At 55.1% G+C, this 15,797-nt stretch overlaps 3 protein-coding genes across 3 annotated transcripts; all 3 read left to right on the top strand.

Moving 5' to 3' along the window:
* Positions 1-458: 458 nt before the first annotated feature.
* Positions 459-3,877, top strand: MONBRDRAFT_33675 (uncharacterized protein; the record flags this gene model as incomplete). The annotated part of the gene is made up of 15 exons (XM_001748381.1): positions 459-587; positions 677-733; positions 869-1,002; positions 1,145-1,329; positions 1,401-1,533; positions 1,612-1,994; positions 2,090-2,183; positions 2,279-2,347; positions 2,435-2,524; positions 2,621-2,734; positions 2,838-2,962; positions 3,068-3,133; positions 3,232-3,282; positions 3,423-3,612; positions 3,705-3,877. The coding sequence occupies exons 1-15, from the start codon at positions 478-480 to the stop codon at positions 3,875-3,877; spliced, it is 1,974 nt and encodes a 657-aa protein (XP_001748433.1). The 5' UTR covers positions 459-477.
* A 558-nt stretch (positions 3,878-4,435) lies between these two features.
* MONBRDRAFT_10632 (uncharacterized protein) lies at positions 4,436-6,543 on the top strand (the record flags this gene model as incomplete). Its single annotated transcript, XM_001748380.1, has 6 exons — positions 4,436-4,516; positions 5,094-5,350; positions 5,561-5,702; positions 5,815-6,042; positions 6,150-6,221; positions 6,364-6,543. The coding sequence occupies 6 exons, from the start codon at positions 4,436-4,438 to the stop codon at positions 6,541-6,543; spliced, it is 960 nt and encodes a 319-aa protein (XP_001748432.1).
* A 1,440-nt stretch (positions 6,544-7,983) lies between these two features.
* On the top strand, positions 7,984-15,565 carry MONBRDRAFT_10631 (uncharacterized protein; the record flags this gene model as incomplete). The annotated part of the gene is made up of 13 exons (XM_001748379.1): positions 7,984-8,206; positions 8,334-8,637; positions 8,723-8,799; positions 8,925-8,980; positions 9,076-9,198; positions 10,696-10,819; positions 11,007-11,035; positions 11,278-11,451; positions 11,539-11,991; positions 13,420-13,482; positions 13,594-13,649; positions 13,963-14,731; positions 14,876-15,565. 13 exons carry the CDS (start codon positions 7,984-7,986, stop codon positions 15,563-15,565), a joined length of 3,141 nt encoding a protein of 1,046 aa, XP_001748431.1.
* Between the last annotated feature and the right edge of the window lie 232 nt (positions 15,566-15,797).

Genomic DNA, 15,797 nt, shown 5'->3' with positions numbered 1-15,797 from the left:
CGTCTTTGCCGCACATTCAACCTTTCCCTTTTCAGAAAAGCAACGAGCTGATTCGCAAGCTCCAGACGTTTGTGCACAAGATCAATGCGGAACTCGAACGCATCTGTCAAGATCTCGTGCGCGATCTGCCTGGGTTCGTAGTGGACCTGCGTCGCCCCGAACCAACCCGAGCCAATATGCTAGCCCTCACTGCCCTCGCTTTTTTCTTTTCTTTTCTTTTTTTTCCCCTTCCGCCGCACAGCATTGCGCGTTCGGTCGAAGTCGTCCATCATGAGGTCCAGTCGCTCAAAAGCAGCATGCAGGCCGTCGGTCGCGATCTTGAAAACGTTGAACAGGTAAACGTCCACCTCTCTCGAGTTCTCACTCGTTGCGCCCTAAAAGGTGCCCCTCCCCCCCTACCCGCGCCAATGACTCAGTTTCATCTGCCTGCCTCATCAATGACCCACACGGCCAAAACCAAAGAACACGGCCGAAACGATGGCGTCACTCCTGCAGCTGGATACGGTCAAGACTCGCATGGCCGTGACCGCCACAGCCGTTCAAGAGGCGCAGAACCTATCCAACCTGGCCACTCAAATCGATGCAGCGTATGCGCCCTCCCCCGGCCACCCTGATGCCCTCACCTCATCACCCATCATCTCTTAGTAGGACTAAAACTGGTTGTGGTGGGTTTTAGGCTCGAGTCGACAGATGTGCAGGAAGTTGCCAGCGCCCTTCTCAGCCTTCAACGCAGGTGTGAACCAAACTCTCGCTCGCCGCTGCCTGGTCTCACACCCGCCGAGGCGATCCTTTTTTCATCCGACCATGGCAAGCCACTGTCACCCACCCAGCTCCGTCTCATGTTGCCTGGCCATGCTCTCGCAATCAGTGTTTTGGTGCTGGGCAGTGACTCCGACTTGGGCGATCACGAGCTTCAACAACAACAGCTTCAAGCCCTAACGGCCCGCCTCCGTTCTCTCGCCCGACCCCGCCTGCTTGAAGCCATCCAACGCCGTGACGTTGGTAGGTCGTTGATGATCGTGGACCAAGACTTCTGATTAATCGGTTCCTCCCCTCCTCCTTGTCTCAATCTGACGCCCCCACCCTGCCTTTGTCCTGGATCCAACCAAAATTTTCTGATGACCCTCCTGCTCTCGTTATCCAGCGGCGGCGGCTGCCACCGTCACGCTCTTTCAGGACATGGCTTTGCAGGATGATGCCGAGTCGGCTTTTCAGAAAGCCATCGAGGATGGCGTGCAAACCCAATGGACAACCCTGCGCACCGCCGAGGGTCCTGGTGGTGCGATCCAGGCCATGATCGATGAGCTGTGTGCCAACTTTCACAACGACGTGCGTTTCTGCATCTCCGCTGGTGGCTGCTGCCTGCGCCCGTCCATTGAGCTCACTCGATTTTTTGCCAGGTCGAGTTTGTGCGAACAGTCTTCCGCACTGAGCGCCCCGAAGAACGCGTCTCCATGGCCTACTCCGAGGCTCTGGCCCAACTTCAGCCGAGCATGAAGGCCACGTTCAGCGAGCTCGTCGACAGCGCCCCTGGTTAGTGTTGACTGTGTCCACATCTTGTAGCGATGCCGACAAAAACATGCTTACACATTTGCCCCAACCTCTGTACAGGCCCGTTCCGGCTCGCCGAGGTGGCGCGTGTGCGTCAGCACGCTCGGCGCCAATTGGAGCATCGCGCCGTGTCCTGGCCATCGTTGCGTCCTGTTTTGCAAACCATTGGCACCTACCAGGACGGGTTTAGCTCCTACATGCAGGCAGACCTGGCCAAGTTGCTGCTGGCGTCCAATGCCACCGGTACTGATGACGAACAAGCCGCAGATGCAGATGCGGATGCCGGCGAGGCAACCGATCTAGTAGAGGAGCCCGAATCAAAGGCTGCAGATCTAAATGAACGCCTGCGCGCGCGCTGTGGTGACTTTATCGCGCGGTGGGAGCGTTTTGTCCCACTTGCGCTGACAGTCATGCAACAGCTCGACGAGCGCACTTGCTTGCCAGTACGTCATCAAACAGCAGTGGCTTCTCTGGGTCCATGTGAACCTTTTGGATGAGCAGCACAGACACGTCTCACGTTTGCGTTGCGCGGGCTTAGGCGCTGCTCCAAGCCATCGCTGCAGTGTTGGATACTTGGAGTCAGGAAACGAGTGTCATGCTCGATAAAGCCAACGTGCTGCCCGAGCTACCAGGTTGTCTAACTTTGCCGTGGCTGCCTGTGCTGCGCCAATTTGTTTCCTGCTTACCCGGCCTGGTATCGTGCGTCGTGATTATTGTATCCTTGTAGCCACCTCGGGCAAGAGCGTGGTGCGCAGCGAGGACTTTCACTACGCGTTTAGTCTCGTCCAGCATCTCGGTATGCGCCATCTGCTAGCGAGTGGGAGTTTCCTCTCTGTGGACTCTGACCTATTCGCGTGAACCATCGGGTGTTGCTGGTTGCTAGGTGATTGCGTGGCTGCCGTGCAAGGACTCGAGCCCAAACTCTCGACCGTAGCCGCCAGCGCCGTGTCTGCGGCCGAACAGACAGCTGCCAGTGCGTGTACCAAGCGCGCTTTGGGTGGGCTTGCGCCGGCGCCAGGTTGTTTCCATGCACCGTCATGCCTCCTCTTCTCCCTTTTTGTTTTGGTAGAAGCGGCTGCGGCCGGTACAATGGAACACAAACACCAGGCTCCCGACACGCTGCTGGGCAAAACCCGCGAGGTGCAGCGCCAGATGGATGTGCTCAAGAACAAACTTTACAAGAGTTCGTTTTGCTCTTTCGTCCCGGCTTTGTTGGCCTGGTTGTATTAAAGAGCGCCACGTTTCACGTCAAATGTTTTGGTCCATGCCTCTTTGTTGTTTGGTAGATGAGCCCATTCTCGGGGAGGCAGTCGCGCGAATGACGCCGCTGTCCAACCGCATGCACCGATTTGCACTTGATTATGCCGTTGCGCCGCTGCAGAGCGACTTGAAGGCCTACGCTACCCAGGGCGTACGTTGTTCTTGGTTCAAAGCGCCACCCACCATGCTTGGCCTGGGAGCCATCAGCTCATTTGCCCTCTTGTTCGCTTGGCCCGTCCTCGGGATCCGTACACAGAATTGGACTACGATCCGACTCGATGATCCAAAGCAAGCCGCTCTTCCCACGCCCCGCATTAGCCAGGTTTGGCATGGCATGCATGGTGCTCCTGGATGGCTTGCCTGCGCTTTCACCACTCGAGCAAGGTCGCCCGGCCGTTCACTCCACATCTTTTGTATTAGATTGGCGAGATCATCCTGCAAATGCCGCAGCTCATGGAGCCCCACTTTGAGGTTGGTGTCGTTATCGGTGGCTGGCTCAAGGCCTTGTTGGATGCCATCAAAGCGTGTGATGTGTGCTTATTCTCTTAGGCCCTGCCTTGCCCATTCTCACCCCGGGTTTGTTCACCGTGGTGTGGCGATGGTGGTGGTAGATGCCGGGCGTGAAGGCTCTGATGGACTGCTGTACGCTGGATATCTTCCACGTGGAAGGGGCGACTGAGGTTGATGATCGTTGGGTGGACGCACTGGCGCGCCGCATTTGTAACGTGGTAGTGGAGGCTTCATTTCTTCTCCCCAACGGCGTGCCGGCTGATGGGCGCAAGCAGCTGGCTGCAGACTTTGGTAAGCTCGGCTCCCCGATCGTTCCTATGCATCCTCTATCCATTTGTGGTGTGTCTCACCTTGACACGTGCCTGTGGGGGGCGGCGGCGCAGACTATGTTTGCAACGTGTTGACCGCCTTTGACGCCACTCCGGCCCCAGCACTCATCTACTTGGTGCAGCTCTTGGGGCAAGACAAGGTGGAGGAGAGTGCCCAGAGCCGTGCCAGCGAGGTTCCCGATGGCAAAGCTATTCTCCAGCTGATTCATCGCCTCCGCAAAAACTAGAGTCTGCATATTTGCGCGTGTGTGTGCGTGCGTGCGCGCTGACTCCCAAAGGTGTAGGGTTGTGACTTGTTCCTGGGGTCATTTCGGTCATTCATCCATCCAGTGGTTGATCGCCCGAGCCAGCCAGAGCACGCGTCCAAGGCAGAGCCTTCATTTATCCCTCAAATTAAAATAGTTGTTGAAATTCGAGGAGAGCACACAAGACTTGAAAGTGAAACAAAGTCCACACTATCACATACGCGGCATTTTCGCGACGACGACGACTGCGGGCGACGTGAGCGAGGTCTTGCTCGGAAGAACTCTACCACTCCGTTTTCGGGCTGGTGTGCTTTGATTGTCTGCGTCACGGTACGTGTAAACGCGAGGAAAGGGCAGGGGAGCGAGGCCTTTTTTTTTCTCTTTGTGATCCGGGGTTTGACTTGGGTCGACCGTGGGAGAGAGGAACTGGAGTGTTTTTTTTTTTTTTTTTTTTTTTTTTTTTTTTTTTTTTTTGAGCGGGGGTGGCTGATCAAGGGGTTATGTTGCCGGCGTAACTTTGCTTCCTCTTGAACACACAACATGGAGGATTTGTTGGGCAGTGTTCGCGCCGAGATCTCGCGCAAGCGCGAGGACTTGCAAAAGGCCAACCTCATCACCGAGGTATGTCTCTGGCCTTGATTCCCATGCTCTGGCCGTGTGACAAGCGGTGCACACCGACGATGCGACCGCGTGCGGCTGTACGGTAGGATCGCAAATACTTTAAGCGTGCAGAGCTGCAACGCATGAGTGAGAAGCGTCCAGCTTCCAGCCACACCACTGAGCAAATACGTCGTCGCAGCGGTGATTTTGTGTCCATGCCCATCAGCGCCAACGACTTTGAGGATGACGAGCTGCCTGATATTCCAAAAGCTGAAGTTTACCGGTGGGTATCGTTGTCGGTCGACTTTGGGAGCGAGGCGCACGAGTGAAGGCAACTCCTTCAACCTGAAGAGCGGTTATATCCATGTTCACGATGTTTCGCCTTGGTGTCAAACTTGGTGGCTCGGAGCGTAGACGCCTGCGAGCGCTAAACGCGCCCATCATGCTTTTTGGCGAGGTGCGTTTGTCGTGACACTCACCGAACCCGTACCGTGTCGATGATCGTTTGCGTTTACGAGGGAAAGAGCCGTTTCTCCGCTAGCGAAGGACGAGCGACTCTGTTACCGGCACTCAGTCGCTGGCACCAATTTTCTTCCAGGACTTGATTGATACCCGTCGTCGTCTGCAAGAGTTGGAGTTGGAAGAAGGCGAAAAGAACCCGGAGCGACAGCGCAACGAACTGAAGGAAGCGCTCGAGAACGTCGACGCCATGATCATGAACGAAATGCTGCAGCACGGCGAGGGCACGACCACCAAGTACGAGGTCAAGTACACTTGGCGCGACATGCAACAGCTTGGCCTACAGCTGGGCAAGGATGATAGCAAGGACGCCGTCCTATGTCGACGATTTCTGCGGTATGCTCTATAATTGTTGTCTCTCTCCTTCTCTGTGTGCGTGCGTGTGCGTGTGTGTGCGTGTGTGTGTCTGCCTGTCTGTGTCTCTGTGTCTCTGTGTCTCTCCTCCACCCCCCAAACTGTGGAGGCCGAAAAACAGTATTCCCGATCGTCTTGCTCCCAACCAGGCCTCGAAGTAAACTGATGTCATTTTGCCTCGATGGAATGCAGCCACATGTTGACGCAGTGGGGTTCCGACCTGGAGCACCGTGATGATGAACTAAAGCAGTCATCCGAGGGCCGTCTGGCTACGGCCACCTTCACCCAAACCGAAGGCTACCTCAAGCCTTTGTTCAAGATGTTGAAGACCAAGGTTCGTGTTCCTTTTTTTTGCGCAAAAGGCGATGGGACCCTTGGCCCACTTGGCCCAGGCTGCCGGCGTCCTGGAAGACTCTGATGCACGTGTGCCGGGCCCCTGTTTACAGCAAGTCTCCTTTGATGTCCTCTTTGCCTTGCGTGAGATTGTCGAGGCCATGTTGCATCGCGACTACATCTCGGCCAACGATGCCTATTTGCGTCTGGCCATCGGCAACGCGGCCTGGCCCATTGGTGTGACCAATGTCGGTATCCATTCGCGTACAGGTCGTGAGCGCATTTTCTCGCAGAAAATCGCCCACGTCCTCAACGACGAGACGCAGCGCAAGTACATCCATGTCAGTACCGCTCTTGTTGCCTCTATCGCTTGGTTCCACGAATCTGGCGTCGACGACCTGTCCGCGGCCGGTCGCACCATGTCTGAACCCCGATTTCTTCTCTGCAGGGTATCAAGCGACTCATGACTTTTGCCCAGAAGCGGTATCCGAACGTTCCCTCCAAGTGCCTCGAATTTAACGTGGGTGCCTTATTTGCAGCGCCCCGATTTTTACCATTATTGCTGCTCTTGGCTTTGCTGTTGGCTCATGCATGGCATGCTTGGTGGTTGTCGGGTCGTCGCGACGTTCTGGTTTGGGCTATGTTTTCATGTGTTCCTGCAGGGCATCCAGCAAGGGCTTTATCCCATTTCCCTGGAGGGCAACGAGAAGGTGATGAAGCGTCTGGCTGCCGAGGAGGAAGCCGTTCGCCAGGCTGCCCGAGGTGTGGCCTCGGTGGAGGCTGCGCACAAGGACGAGGACGAGGAGGACAACAAGGCAGCCACCAGCAAGCCGAAAGCATAACCGAGCCATCACATGCTCCCTCGACCAGCTTCGTCTTGTCCCCTCGCATACTGCTCTGCTGTCTTCAGGGAATGTTGTTTCTTGTCCAGTCTCTCTCTTTTTTTTCTTTGGGTTTTCCTTAACGTTCCGCTACGCGGACTCGCTCTACTCAATCCAAGCGACACACGTCTTTGCACCAAGAGAAACTTCTTCCCTTTTAAAAGCCAAAGTCAGGGTGCATGCAGCATCTTCCCCAATGGCAGTGCAGCATGTAGAAGTAGACAGGTACCTTTGAGCCCTTGATGGCTCCGATTGTTTACTAATAATGATAATTGTGTTGCATTGAAAGGCGAAGAGCTTCCCTCGCGTGCACCTCTTTATTCTATCAGGGCATGTGTTTGCTGTGCGTGCGCTGGAGCCGTTGGCGCATGGGCTGACGCATGCGCAAGCGACTTGCTGTCTGTCACATTTCGCCCAATCGTCCAGCCGCTGGACCTCGTCTTCTTTTTGCTTGTGCTTCATCGGTCATCCTCATCACCACCACAGCAACCAGATTCATCGTCTTACGCGCACTCGGCCCTGCGAGGTACGAGCACCGCCCTCTACCCGGCGCTGCCTCTTGGGCTGTCCTGCGTGGGCAACACTTTTTGTCTTCTTTCTTTTGTCTTCCATCTATTTCCTTTGAAATCGCAAGCCAAAAACTGCGGACAAGAATTTGTCTCTTGTGGACGCCAGCGTCTTCCTCTCTGAAAGTCTAATCCATTTCCTTGGTCTCTCTCTTGTAGTGCTGCTTTTGTTGCTTCTCTCTGGCCACGCTCTATCTTCTGCTTTTGATTTCCAGTAAATCCAGCTCTTCACCTCTCCACCTCTGAGCTTCTAACTTCAATCGTCCTTCTCTCTACAGATCTCTCTCTCGCTCATCGCCTCTCTGGTGTGTCGTATTTCGGCTGACACCGGCGGAAACTGTGGAAAGCCTGATCACAAGCTGGCGAGTTGGCACGCGTGTCGACTTGGGCGTGAAGGCGCAAAGCAGTGGGCTGCATAGAGTGGCGGTTTGCGAGCTGACATGAAGACTTGCAAATGGATCGTTGCGTTGGACAGATTTTGAGCGTGTGGCGACACCGCTATGCTTGTGGCAGGACATTGCCCGTGAGAGCTACAATGCTCTCAGGGGTACATGTACCTGCCGACTGAAATCGCCTCCACGCCCTCTTTCCTCGTCTGCCACCTCCCTTGCTCATCCTGTTTTCCACCTGCTGGCCGGACCCAGAGGTCTGGGGCATTTTCCCGTTCTCCTGCGTTGTTCACTCGTGGTTGGCACCACCCCGCCCACCCGCTCCCCTCAGCCCCTGCTGCTGCTGCCCTTGATTGGCCCGGTCACTCGCCCACCAGCGTCGCCTCTCGACTTCATACCACTTCATTGCATCCAAGCTCTTGGGCCTGACCTTTGTACCAGCAGCCATGGCCGTTGAGGTACCACATGAATATGGGGCGGTCTTGCCCGGCGCGTACACGGCGCGCAAGTTTTGGGTTGTGCCCATCGTTGCCGTGGTCATTGGCATTGCCACTCTGATTACCACCTTTGTCATGTTTGACGCGTATGACCGCGACTTTGGTGGCATTGACTTTCCCTACATCTCCGATACAGGGCGCCGCTTTCCTGAGCGCTACGCATTCATCACCGGTGCGCGCCGCCTGCCCCGCTACATGTGCACAGCTGAAATTCATGCAAACGCCCGGTGGCATTGAGATCTTACGAGCCGTCGTTCCTCCCCTGCCTGATGTTGCCGTAGGTCTTTCGATTTTGGCAGCGTTTGACATTGCCATCCACGTGGTGCTGTACAAGTGGCTCCGGGAATACGCCTCGCGGCAAATGTCTCGCAAGTATGTTGAGCAAAAGGCGCACGCAATGGCATTTTCCCGTTCTTTAGGTTGCGTGTTGCGTGTTGCGTGCGGCGTGCTGTGGGCCGTGAGGCTTGGTTTTGCTCATCGGTGCGATGCAATCTTGGATAGTGCTGCTGGAGTGGGCCTGGGCTTTGTCGTCGTGGCGGCCGTCTTCCTAGTGTTGCTCTCCATTTTCGACAACGGCGACGACGAGACGACTCACAGCGTCAGGTGCGCGCCTGCCGCGGGTCTGCATAAGCCGAGCTTATATCTGGTATCTGACCACGCCTTGGATGACGGCCGGTTGTCTCCGTAGTGCGTTCATTTTCTTTGTGTTTACGCTGATTGCCAACACCATCTTCTTTGCCATCTACTTCCGCGAGCACTCTGAGAGTACGTTGTGCAGGATGGGAACGCTAAAAGCTTGGGAAGGAAGCGACCAGGCACCATGGCTCTGTCGTCATTTGAACAAGACGTGCTATGGCCGCTCACCTGTCGGTGACCTGCTTTTTCACTAGGTTATTATGCGCGCGGCTCCCAAGTGGTCAAGTACATCCTGCTGGTGCTGACCTGGGTATGTTTTTCACAAAGCCTGGCCATGCTTCCGGAGGCAGTTGACCTGGCCTAATGTGCACGCGCTCATGTACCATGGCACGCCAACGTGCTCAGATTTTCTTTTTGATCTTCCTGCCCATTGGCTATGCGGTGGGTGAATGGCACTACGACGAGGAGCGCGACAACTTTGACTATCGCGATGATATTGCGTTCAATGAGCTGCGCGCCGTGTCGGAGGTATGTGCGCCCTATGTCGCTTCATGGCACGTTGGCAAAAGGCAATTAGGGATTTTTTTTTTTTTTTTTTAACCGGGGCTCGTGTTCTCATTGTGTGCGCGCCTGGTGACAGTTTTTGATGACGCTCTTCTTCCTGTTCTTTGTGGGCTCCTGGGCCTTTGACTTTTTCCACGCCGAGCACATTACGCGGGTGGCCAAGCACCCGGCTGCCTTTAGCGATGCGCGCACGCATGCCTACTACACACAGCCGGGCACCATGCCGCCGGCCGCCGAGCCTCTCCCCGTCAGCCACGTCTAATAACCTATCTGGGATAGTGTTCAGCTTGACTGTCGTACCATCACCGTATTTTCTGTTCCTAATTGTGCTCTATATGGTGACTACATGTGTTTGTGTGCAAGGAGGGGGTGGAGTTGACCTCTATCTGTGACCCCGGCCTGCTATTCATCTGTCTCTGTGAATGTGAACATGTCATATCCAATGTTTTGTTATTGTCGCTGGCGTTGCCGCCAGTTGAACCGCGCGTCCACAGAGGACGCGAGCTGCAATTCAGTCGTGCATCTTTCTTATTTCCTTCTTACAGCCGCCCTCTGGCACCTCTCATGACGAAACCCCCACGTCGACCCTTCTTCTTCTCTGAAGGGCTATGCCTCACATTGCTCCTTCCATAGCAAGGTGAGCACTATGCAAAGTGGCATCATCGGCATCATCAGGCCCATGTGACCGAGTGTGCGCCCATGTTGAGCATCCGTGCGAGCACGTATGTTCATTCGACATGAAAGCATCATCCATCGCCGTCTCCGTTTGCTCCCTGCCAGCCAACCCTGTGCGCTACGCGGTGCGGCGCGCGGGCGTTTGAGCGCTTTTGTGCTTTTTTTTGTTTTTATGATTTTTGACTCTTGACCATGTCATTGTCGAGATCTTGATGTATCTCTTTTTCTTACACTATTTCGTGATCATTCTCTAGCGTGTAGCTATCACCGCTTACAATCTCTGCATTCTGGTTAACAATCCTTCATATAGAAAATTCAAAAACCAACTTCTCTCTGGTTTTCGTTTCAAGTTGTCGTGCTCCTCTATTCGTCTCGCACCAGTTTGATGCATCTCTGATATATTTCCAAAGATTATCGGTCAACACACACACACACGCTGCCATTCAAGCGCGATCTCTCTCTCTCTCTCTCTCTCTCTCTCTCGCTCTCGCTCTCTCTCAATCATTTTTTTTTTTTTTTTTTCCAGGGACACGTACGGTACGGTTGGAGGGACGTGGGAGGGAGGGTTGGGCTTGGAAGGTGGGGGATCTGGGCGGGTGTGGGCCTCTGAGAGGGCCGGGTTTCTTGTTTGGGATCTTGAACAACCACTGGGCTGTTGTTGTTCACAGTGGCCTCCAGTCTGCTCCAGTTTGCGGGTGTAGCGGGTCACGCAGGGTGTCCAGTGATCCTGCGTCGGTGCGGCCGCTTGAGGTCTCATCCCGATTGAATCGGCTTGAATGCTTGCAGGTATCAAGGAAATACTTGGCCATCATGCGTTGCTCCGTGGCCTTTTTGCTCGCGGTTGTCGCGATCGGGCTCCCGGTGATCGCCCGCGCCGCCATTCAGGATGCTGATTGCCAAATCATCACAAGTACGCTACCCACTTCTGGGTTGTTGTTCCTTCACACGACAAAGGCCTGCCTGCACCAATTCTTTATCCAACGAAGCTGCGTCCGGGCCACGGCGAACTGGTGTGATGCCCCGACGCAAGTCGCCGTCCTGTAATTCATCTTGATTCCCCTCTCCCTCGGTTCCGCACCCCCGCCTCTTCCCCGCAGCATTTGGCTGCTATGCCGACTACTTTCCGGTGAGGCCGCCTTGCCGTCAGAAAAACCCCATTCTGCTCTTTGTTTCTCCTCTGCTTCCTATTTCTGTTGGATTTGGGTGTCGAACCACTTGGGCCACGCTCGCGTCTTTTTGCACCGACGAGTTGGCACCATCAGGTGGCCCTTGCACCACGCTCAGCAATAACATAATATGGTTTTCATGCTTGAAATACACGTAGGATCAACCCCGAACCCTCCAAAATCAAGCCGACAATGCTTACAGGTCGGTTTGCTCAGCCTCCTCCAACACTTTGACGCGCAACGGCCCGGTCAATCGGTTCGTCTGCTCAACGTGCATGCTTCTGGCTGCAGTCAAATGGAATGTGCGAAAAACTGCTTTAAGCTTGGCCTCGAGGAGGGATCCGTCTACGTTGGTGGCAACGAGAACGGCGAAGAGGTGCGATGCTTTGCCCAGTGTGCCACACGGCTCTTCGCCGCATCGTCGACGCTGACGCCCTCGACACCTGTCTGATTCCGCATGTAGTGCTGGTGCTCGCCCGGTCCCACTTCATCGCCCGTGGGTGACACGAGCGACAAATGCGACAAGCCATGCCGCGACGATGACTCTGAGACGTGTGGTGGCGGTGGTGCCCTGACCGAGTTCTCCTTTAGCTGTGGAGCTGCCCCGCCGCCTCCGCCGCCGGGCCCTCCTTCCCCTCCTTCCCCACCTTCTCCTCCTTCCCCGCCTTCCCCTCCCGGTCCAAGCACCACCAAGAACCCCAACGGTCCCACTTCAAAGCCCACCAAGAGCCCGTCAGAGGGTGGCAAGAAGAAGGGTCTGAGCTTGGGTGATATCATTCTCATTGTCTTCTTTTGCGGTCTTCTCCTTCCCTACTTTATTCTCGGCGCCGTCTTCCAAAAGGTCCGGAACCAGCAGTCGGGATCGGACCTGATCCCCAACAAAACCTTCTGGACTGAGCTTCCTGGCCTGATTGCCGTAAGTTGTGGCGACGCTGCAGCGCGTTTGCCGCCTCATACCGTGAAATCACAGCGATGTTGCCAAAAAAAAAATGCTCAGCGTCTCTTCGGTCCTGCTGGCCTGACTTTTCTTTTTCTGTCTCGCATAGGATGGTTTCAAGTTTACGTGGGCCAAGCTTACGGGCCGTTCTTCCACCTACCAGCAAATCTGAGCAAACTGAAAGTCACGAGTCTCAACTCTGGGTTGGACTGTATCCAACCCTTTTTTTTCAAAGTCCATGCCGACTCAATTCCTCCTTTCTTGCTCCTTCTCTCTCTCTCTCTCTCGCTCTCTGTTCTTCCCATGCTGCAATGCTCGTGCGTTGCCGTTTGACGTTTCCATTTTTTTTTTCCAGGCCTTTTGTGGCTTACCTTGTTAGGATCTGTCCTCTATGTTTTGCTTCTTCCTTTGCTGTCGTGGTCTCGTCATTAGATGCGCTGGTTCGAGTCTTCAGGGGTGACTCCCATTTCGAGTGTGCGTAGTCTTGCCTTGTAAATGTGTTTGTATGCGGCGCTCCTTGAGGGTCGTGCGCGCCTTGTCGATCAACACCAGGGTGCGTGTCAGCATTGGCGCACATCGACATCAATCAAGTGCAGCCGTCACACCCTATGTCAAGATCTCGAGATTTAGTCAGATGGATAGGAAAGCAGGCATGGTGGAGAACAAAAGTTGAAAAAGCAAAAGGGAGAAAAAAAAGTAAAACACTTACATGTAGAATCTATCTGACAAACGGCAGGGATCATTATGTGCATGCATGCATGCATTCGAAATGGACGACATAGCAGCGGGCACGCGCCTGGCGCGCCTCTCTATGCGATGGATGGCACTCGACCGTTCCTTGTTTGCTGGTTGTCGATCTGGGTCGGCCTTTTGGTGGTGAGCATGTTGCCCACTCTGAGAAACGATGCCCAGTTTTTCGCTTTTTTCCACATTCGCAGCTGCTCGTCTTGGTCTTTGGTCACATCGCAATGGGCCTTTCTGTGCGATCAAGCTTTCTTGCTGGCTTGATCGCGTGCTGGGCACTGCTTGAGCCGGTGCCTGCTCTTCAGGCCTGTGGCAGCCACGGTGACTGTCACCCCAATTACTACTGCTTTAGTACGCTCTGTGTGTGTGTGTGTGTGTGTGTGTGTGTGTGTGTTCCCACACCTGCAACGACTCGCTCAAAGCTACAATACAACATGCTTGCTGATTTCGACTGTTGTTTTGTTCCCACACATACGCAGCGGGCAGTTCGACTGCGGGCTGCCCTGTTGGAACAGAGGTCAATACTTGTCAACTTCGACCCGGCTTGTATCAGGCTTGTCTGGATGTCAGTCAGCCGTGCGCCCAATACGAGTAAGAATGCAAAGCTGGACTTTCTACGCCATGGGGGCCCCTCATCTCATCTCTCATCTCTCTGCTTCTCAGCTGCGTAGAAGGGTTGACCTGTGTCAACAATGTGTGCCTGCCGGGGATCAAGACGTGTCAAACGTAAGAATACCCTCCAATTGTCACTTTTGACATGATCCATCGTTGCGATTCTCTACCCTCGCTGATTGACGATTCACCCTTTTTCACTTCCTCTCTATAACCCTGAAACAGCCACAAGGACTGCTACCTCGGCCAGTATTGTGCTTCCTGCGCTTCCTCCTTGACCGGTACGTTGATGGTTCGGGGCGATGAAGCAAGCCAACTCATCAACTCGCTAGCCATCGTCTGTTGCTGATGCTGATGCTGGTGCTGATGCGACGCACACCCTCCCTTAGGCCATTGCCTGGCACTGCCGGATGAGGGACAAACCTGTGGTTTAGGCTGTCACGCGGCCGAGTACGTCTTTCTTCTCCCTTGTGTAGGCTGTTGTCAAGCGACACACAGACACACAAACCCGAAACACACTACCTCTTCCCTCTCGCCCTCACCCGTGCACTTGATTGATTTTCTCTGTGTTTTTCCTTGCTCATCTGCTCGTAGGTGCGCCGACGGTCTTGAATGTGCGGCAAACAAGACCTGTGTGCGCGTGACTCCCCTCGCGGAGACGCCGGCGGGCTGGTCCAGCTGTGCACTGGGAGGTTGTGGCCCTTGGGACTATCGGCGTCCCTGCCAATGTGATGCCAGCTGCACCACCCATCGCGATTGCTGCACTGATTTTGCCTCGCTGTGTTTGGCGACCACGTCGTCCCCACCCTCCACCAGCTCTGTTCCATCATCCACGCCACCTCCCGAAGCGTCGTGCGTGGCTCGCGGCTGCAACAGCTATGTAGAGGGGGCCACCTGTAATTGCGATGATGATTGCCTGGGATACGAGGATTGTTGTTCTGACTATCAGCGCGTATGCCTTGGCCAAGGTCCCTTCCGTGCGCCTGCCCCACCGCCGCCACCCAACGTGCCCACGCCCCCAGCCCCTAGTCCTGCTACGGTATTGGGCTGCCAGCGAACAGAGGTTCCACAAAATCAAACATGCATACCGTATGCATGGACTTCAACCCCCAGCTACGAGCTTCCCACCCTGCCCTTCCCCATCACCGAGACTGGAGCTGCCGTCATTCGCCGCCAAATCATCAGCATCGGCGATGGTCAGTTAGGCACAAATGACAACACCAAGACCATCATTTTAGATTTGCCTAGCGGCCTCTTCATGGATCCGGACAAGCTGGCGCGCCGTCCCCATGCCGGGGACCATTCGGCCGTCGCCGTCTGGAATGACCGGTTCTTCGCCTTTGCCGGTCTTTGTTGTCAAACAGTGAGTTGCGTCATGGTGGCGGGCCCCCCATACGGCTGCCCGATCATGCCGGGCACCCATGCAACCGTTCTCAGTGCCGCTCCGCCTTTTGATAAGGTTCATCTCATTGGGCCTTGATTCTAATCGCGCGACTCGCCTTTTTAGTACTGCACCGGCTGCAACGCAGCCCAAAAGACGCAGATCTACGATCCAGCCCTCAACTCATGGAGCACGGGCGCACCCATCCCTTGGCAGGTCGAGGGCTCACAAGCTAGTGCCACCATAGGCGACTACATCTACTTGTGTGGCGGTCTTTTGAATACCAGGGCCATTTCTACCTGTGGCATCTACCATCCAAGCACGGACACCTGGTACAGCATGCCCAGTATGCCCAAGGGTGTCCATCATGCCGCAGCCGGCACCGATGGTGAACGTCTGTACATCTTTGGTGGCCGGGTCAACGGCAACCAGGTTACGGACGGCCACGATGACGTACAGATCTACGATCCAGCCAGTAATACCTGGCTCTGGTCGGCCGTGGACGACATTCCTGCCCTCCCCACACCGCGCACCGGCATGGGCAAAGCCGCATACCTGGGGGGAGAATTTTACATCATGGGTGGCGAGGCCATTCCCAGTGATGATGACGATTTGCCCTTGACGGAGACGGGCACATTTGACTTGGTTGAGCTCTACAACCCCCGCACCAACACCTGGCGCCGCGGCCAGGCCATGCCGCTTGGCATGCACGGCATCCATCCGGTCGTGCACGACGAGCAGCTGTATCTTGTGGGTGGCTGCCCTCAGCTGGACCGCTATCCCACCAGCCGCGTCCTGCGCTATGGGCCCGTGTGACGGCCACAATCAACTTGTTCGGAGCACCGTTGCATTTTGTAATTTATTTGGCGTTTTTAGGGTGTGGTGTAGGAGGTGAGGTGGTTTCTTCGTACATGCCAAAAGCTTTATGCATGCACCCAACTACGCCTGCAATCCATGTTGACACTACAATTCTGGTCTTGGTTCGCCCCTAGCTCAGACCCCACTTTATCATTTTTGATGCGTGCCTCTGACTGTCATTTCTTGTTTG

This window comes from Monosiga brevicollis, genomic scaffold (assembly GCF_000002865.3).
Source record: "Monosiga brevicollis MX1 MONBRscaffold_22 genomic scaffold, whole genome shotgun sequence".
Lineage (NCBI taxonomy): Eukaryota > Choanoflagellata > Craspedida > Salpingoecidae > Monosiga > Monosiga brevicollis.
The sequence above is the reverse complement of the archived record's forward strand: the minus strand, read 5'-3'. Positions and strand labels throughout refer to the sequence as shown.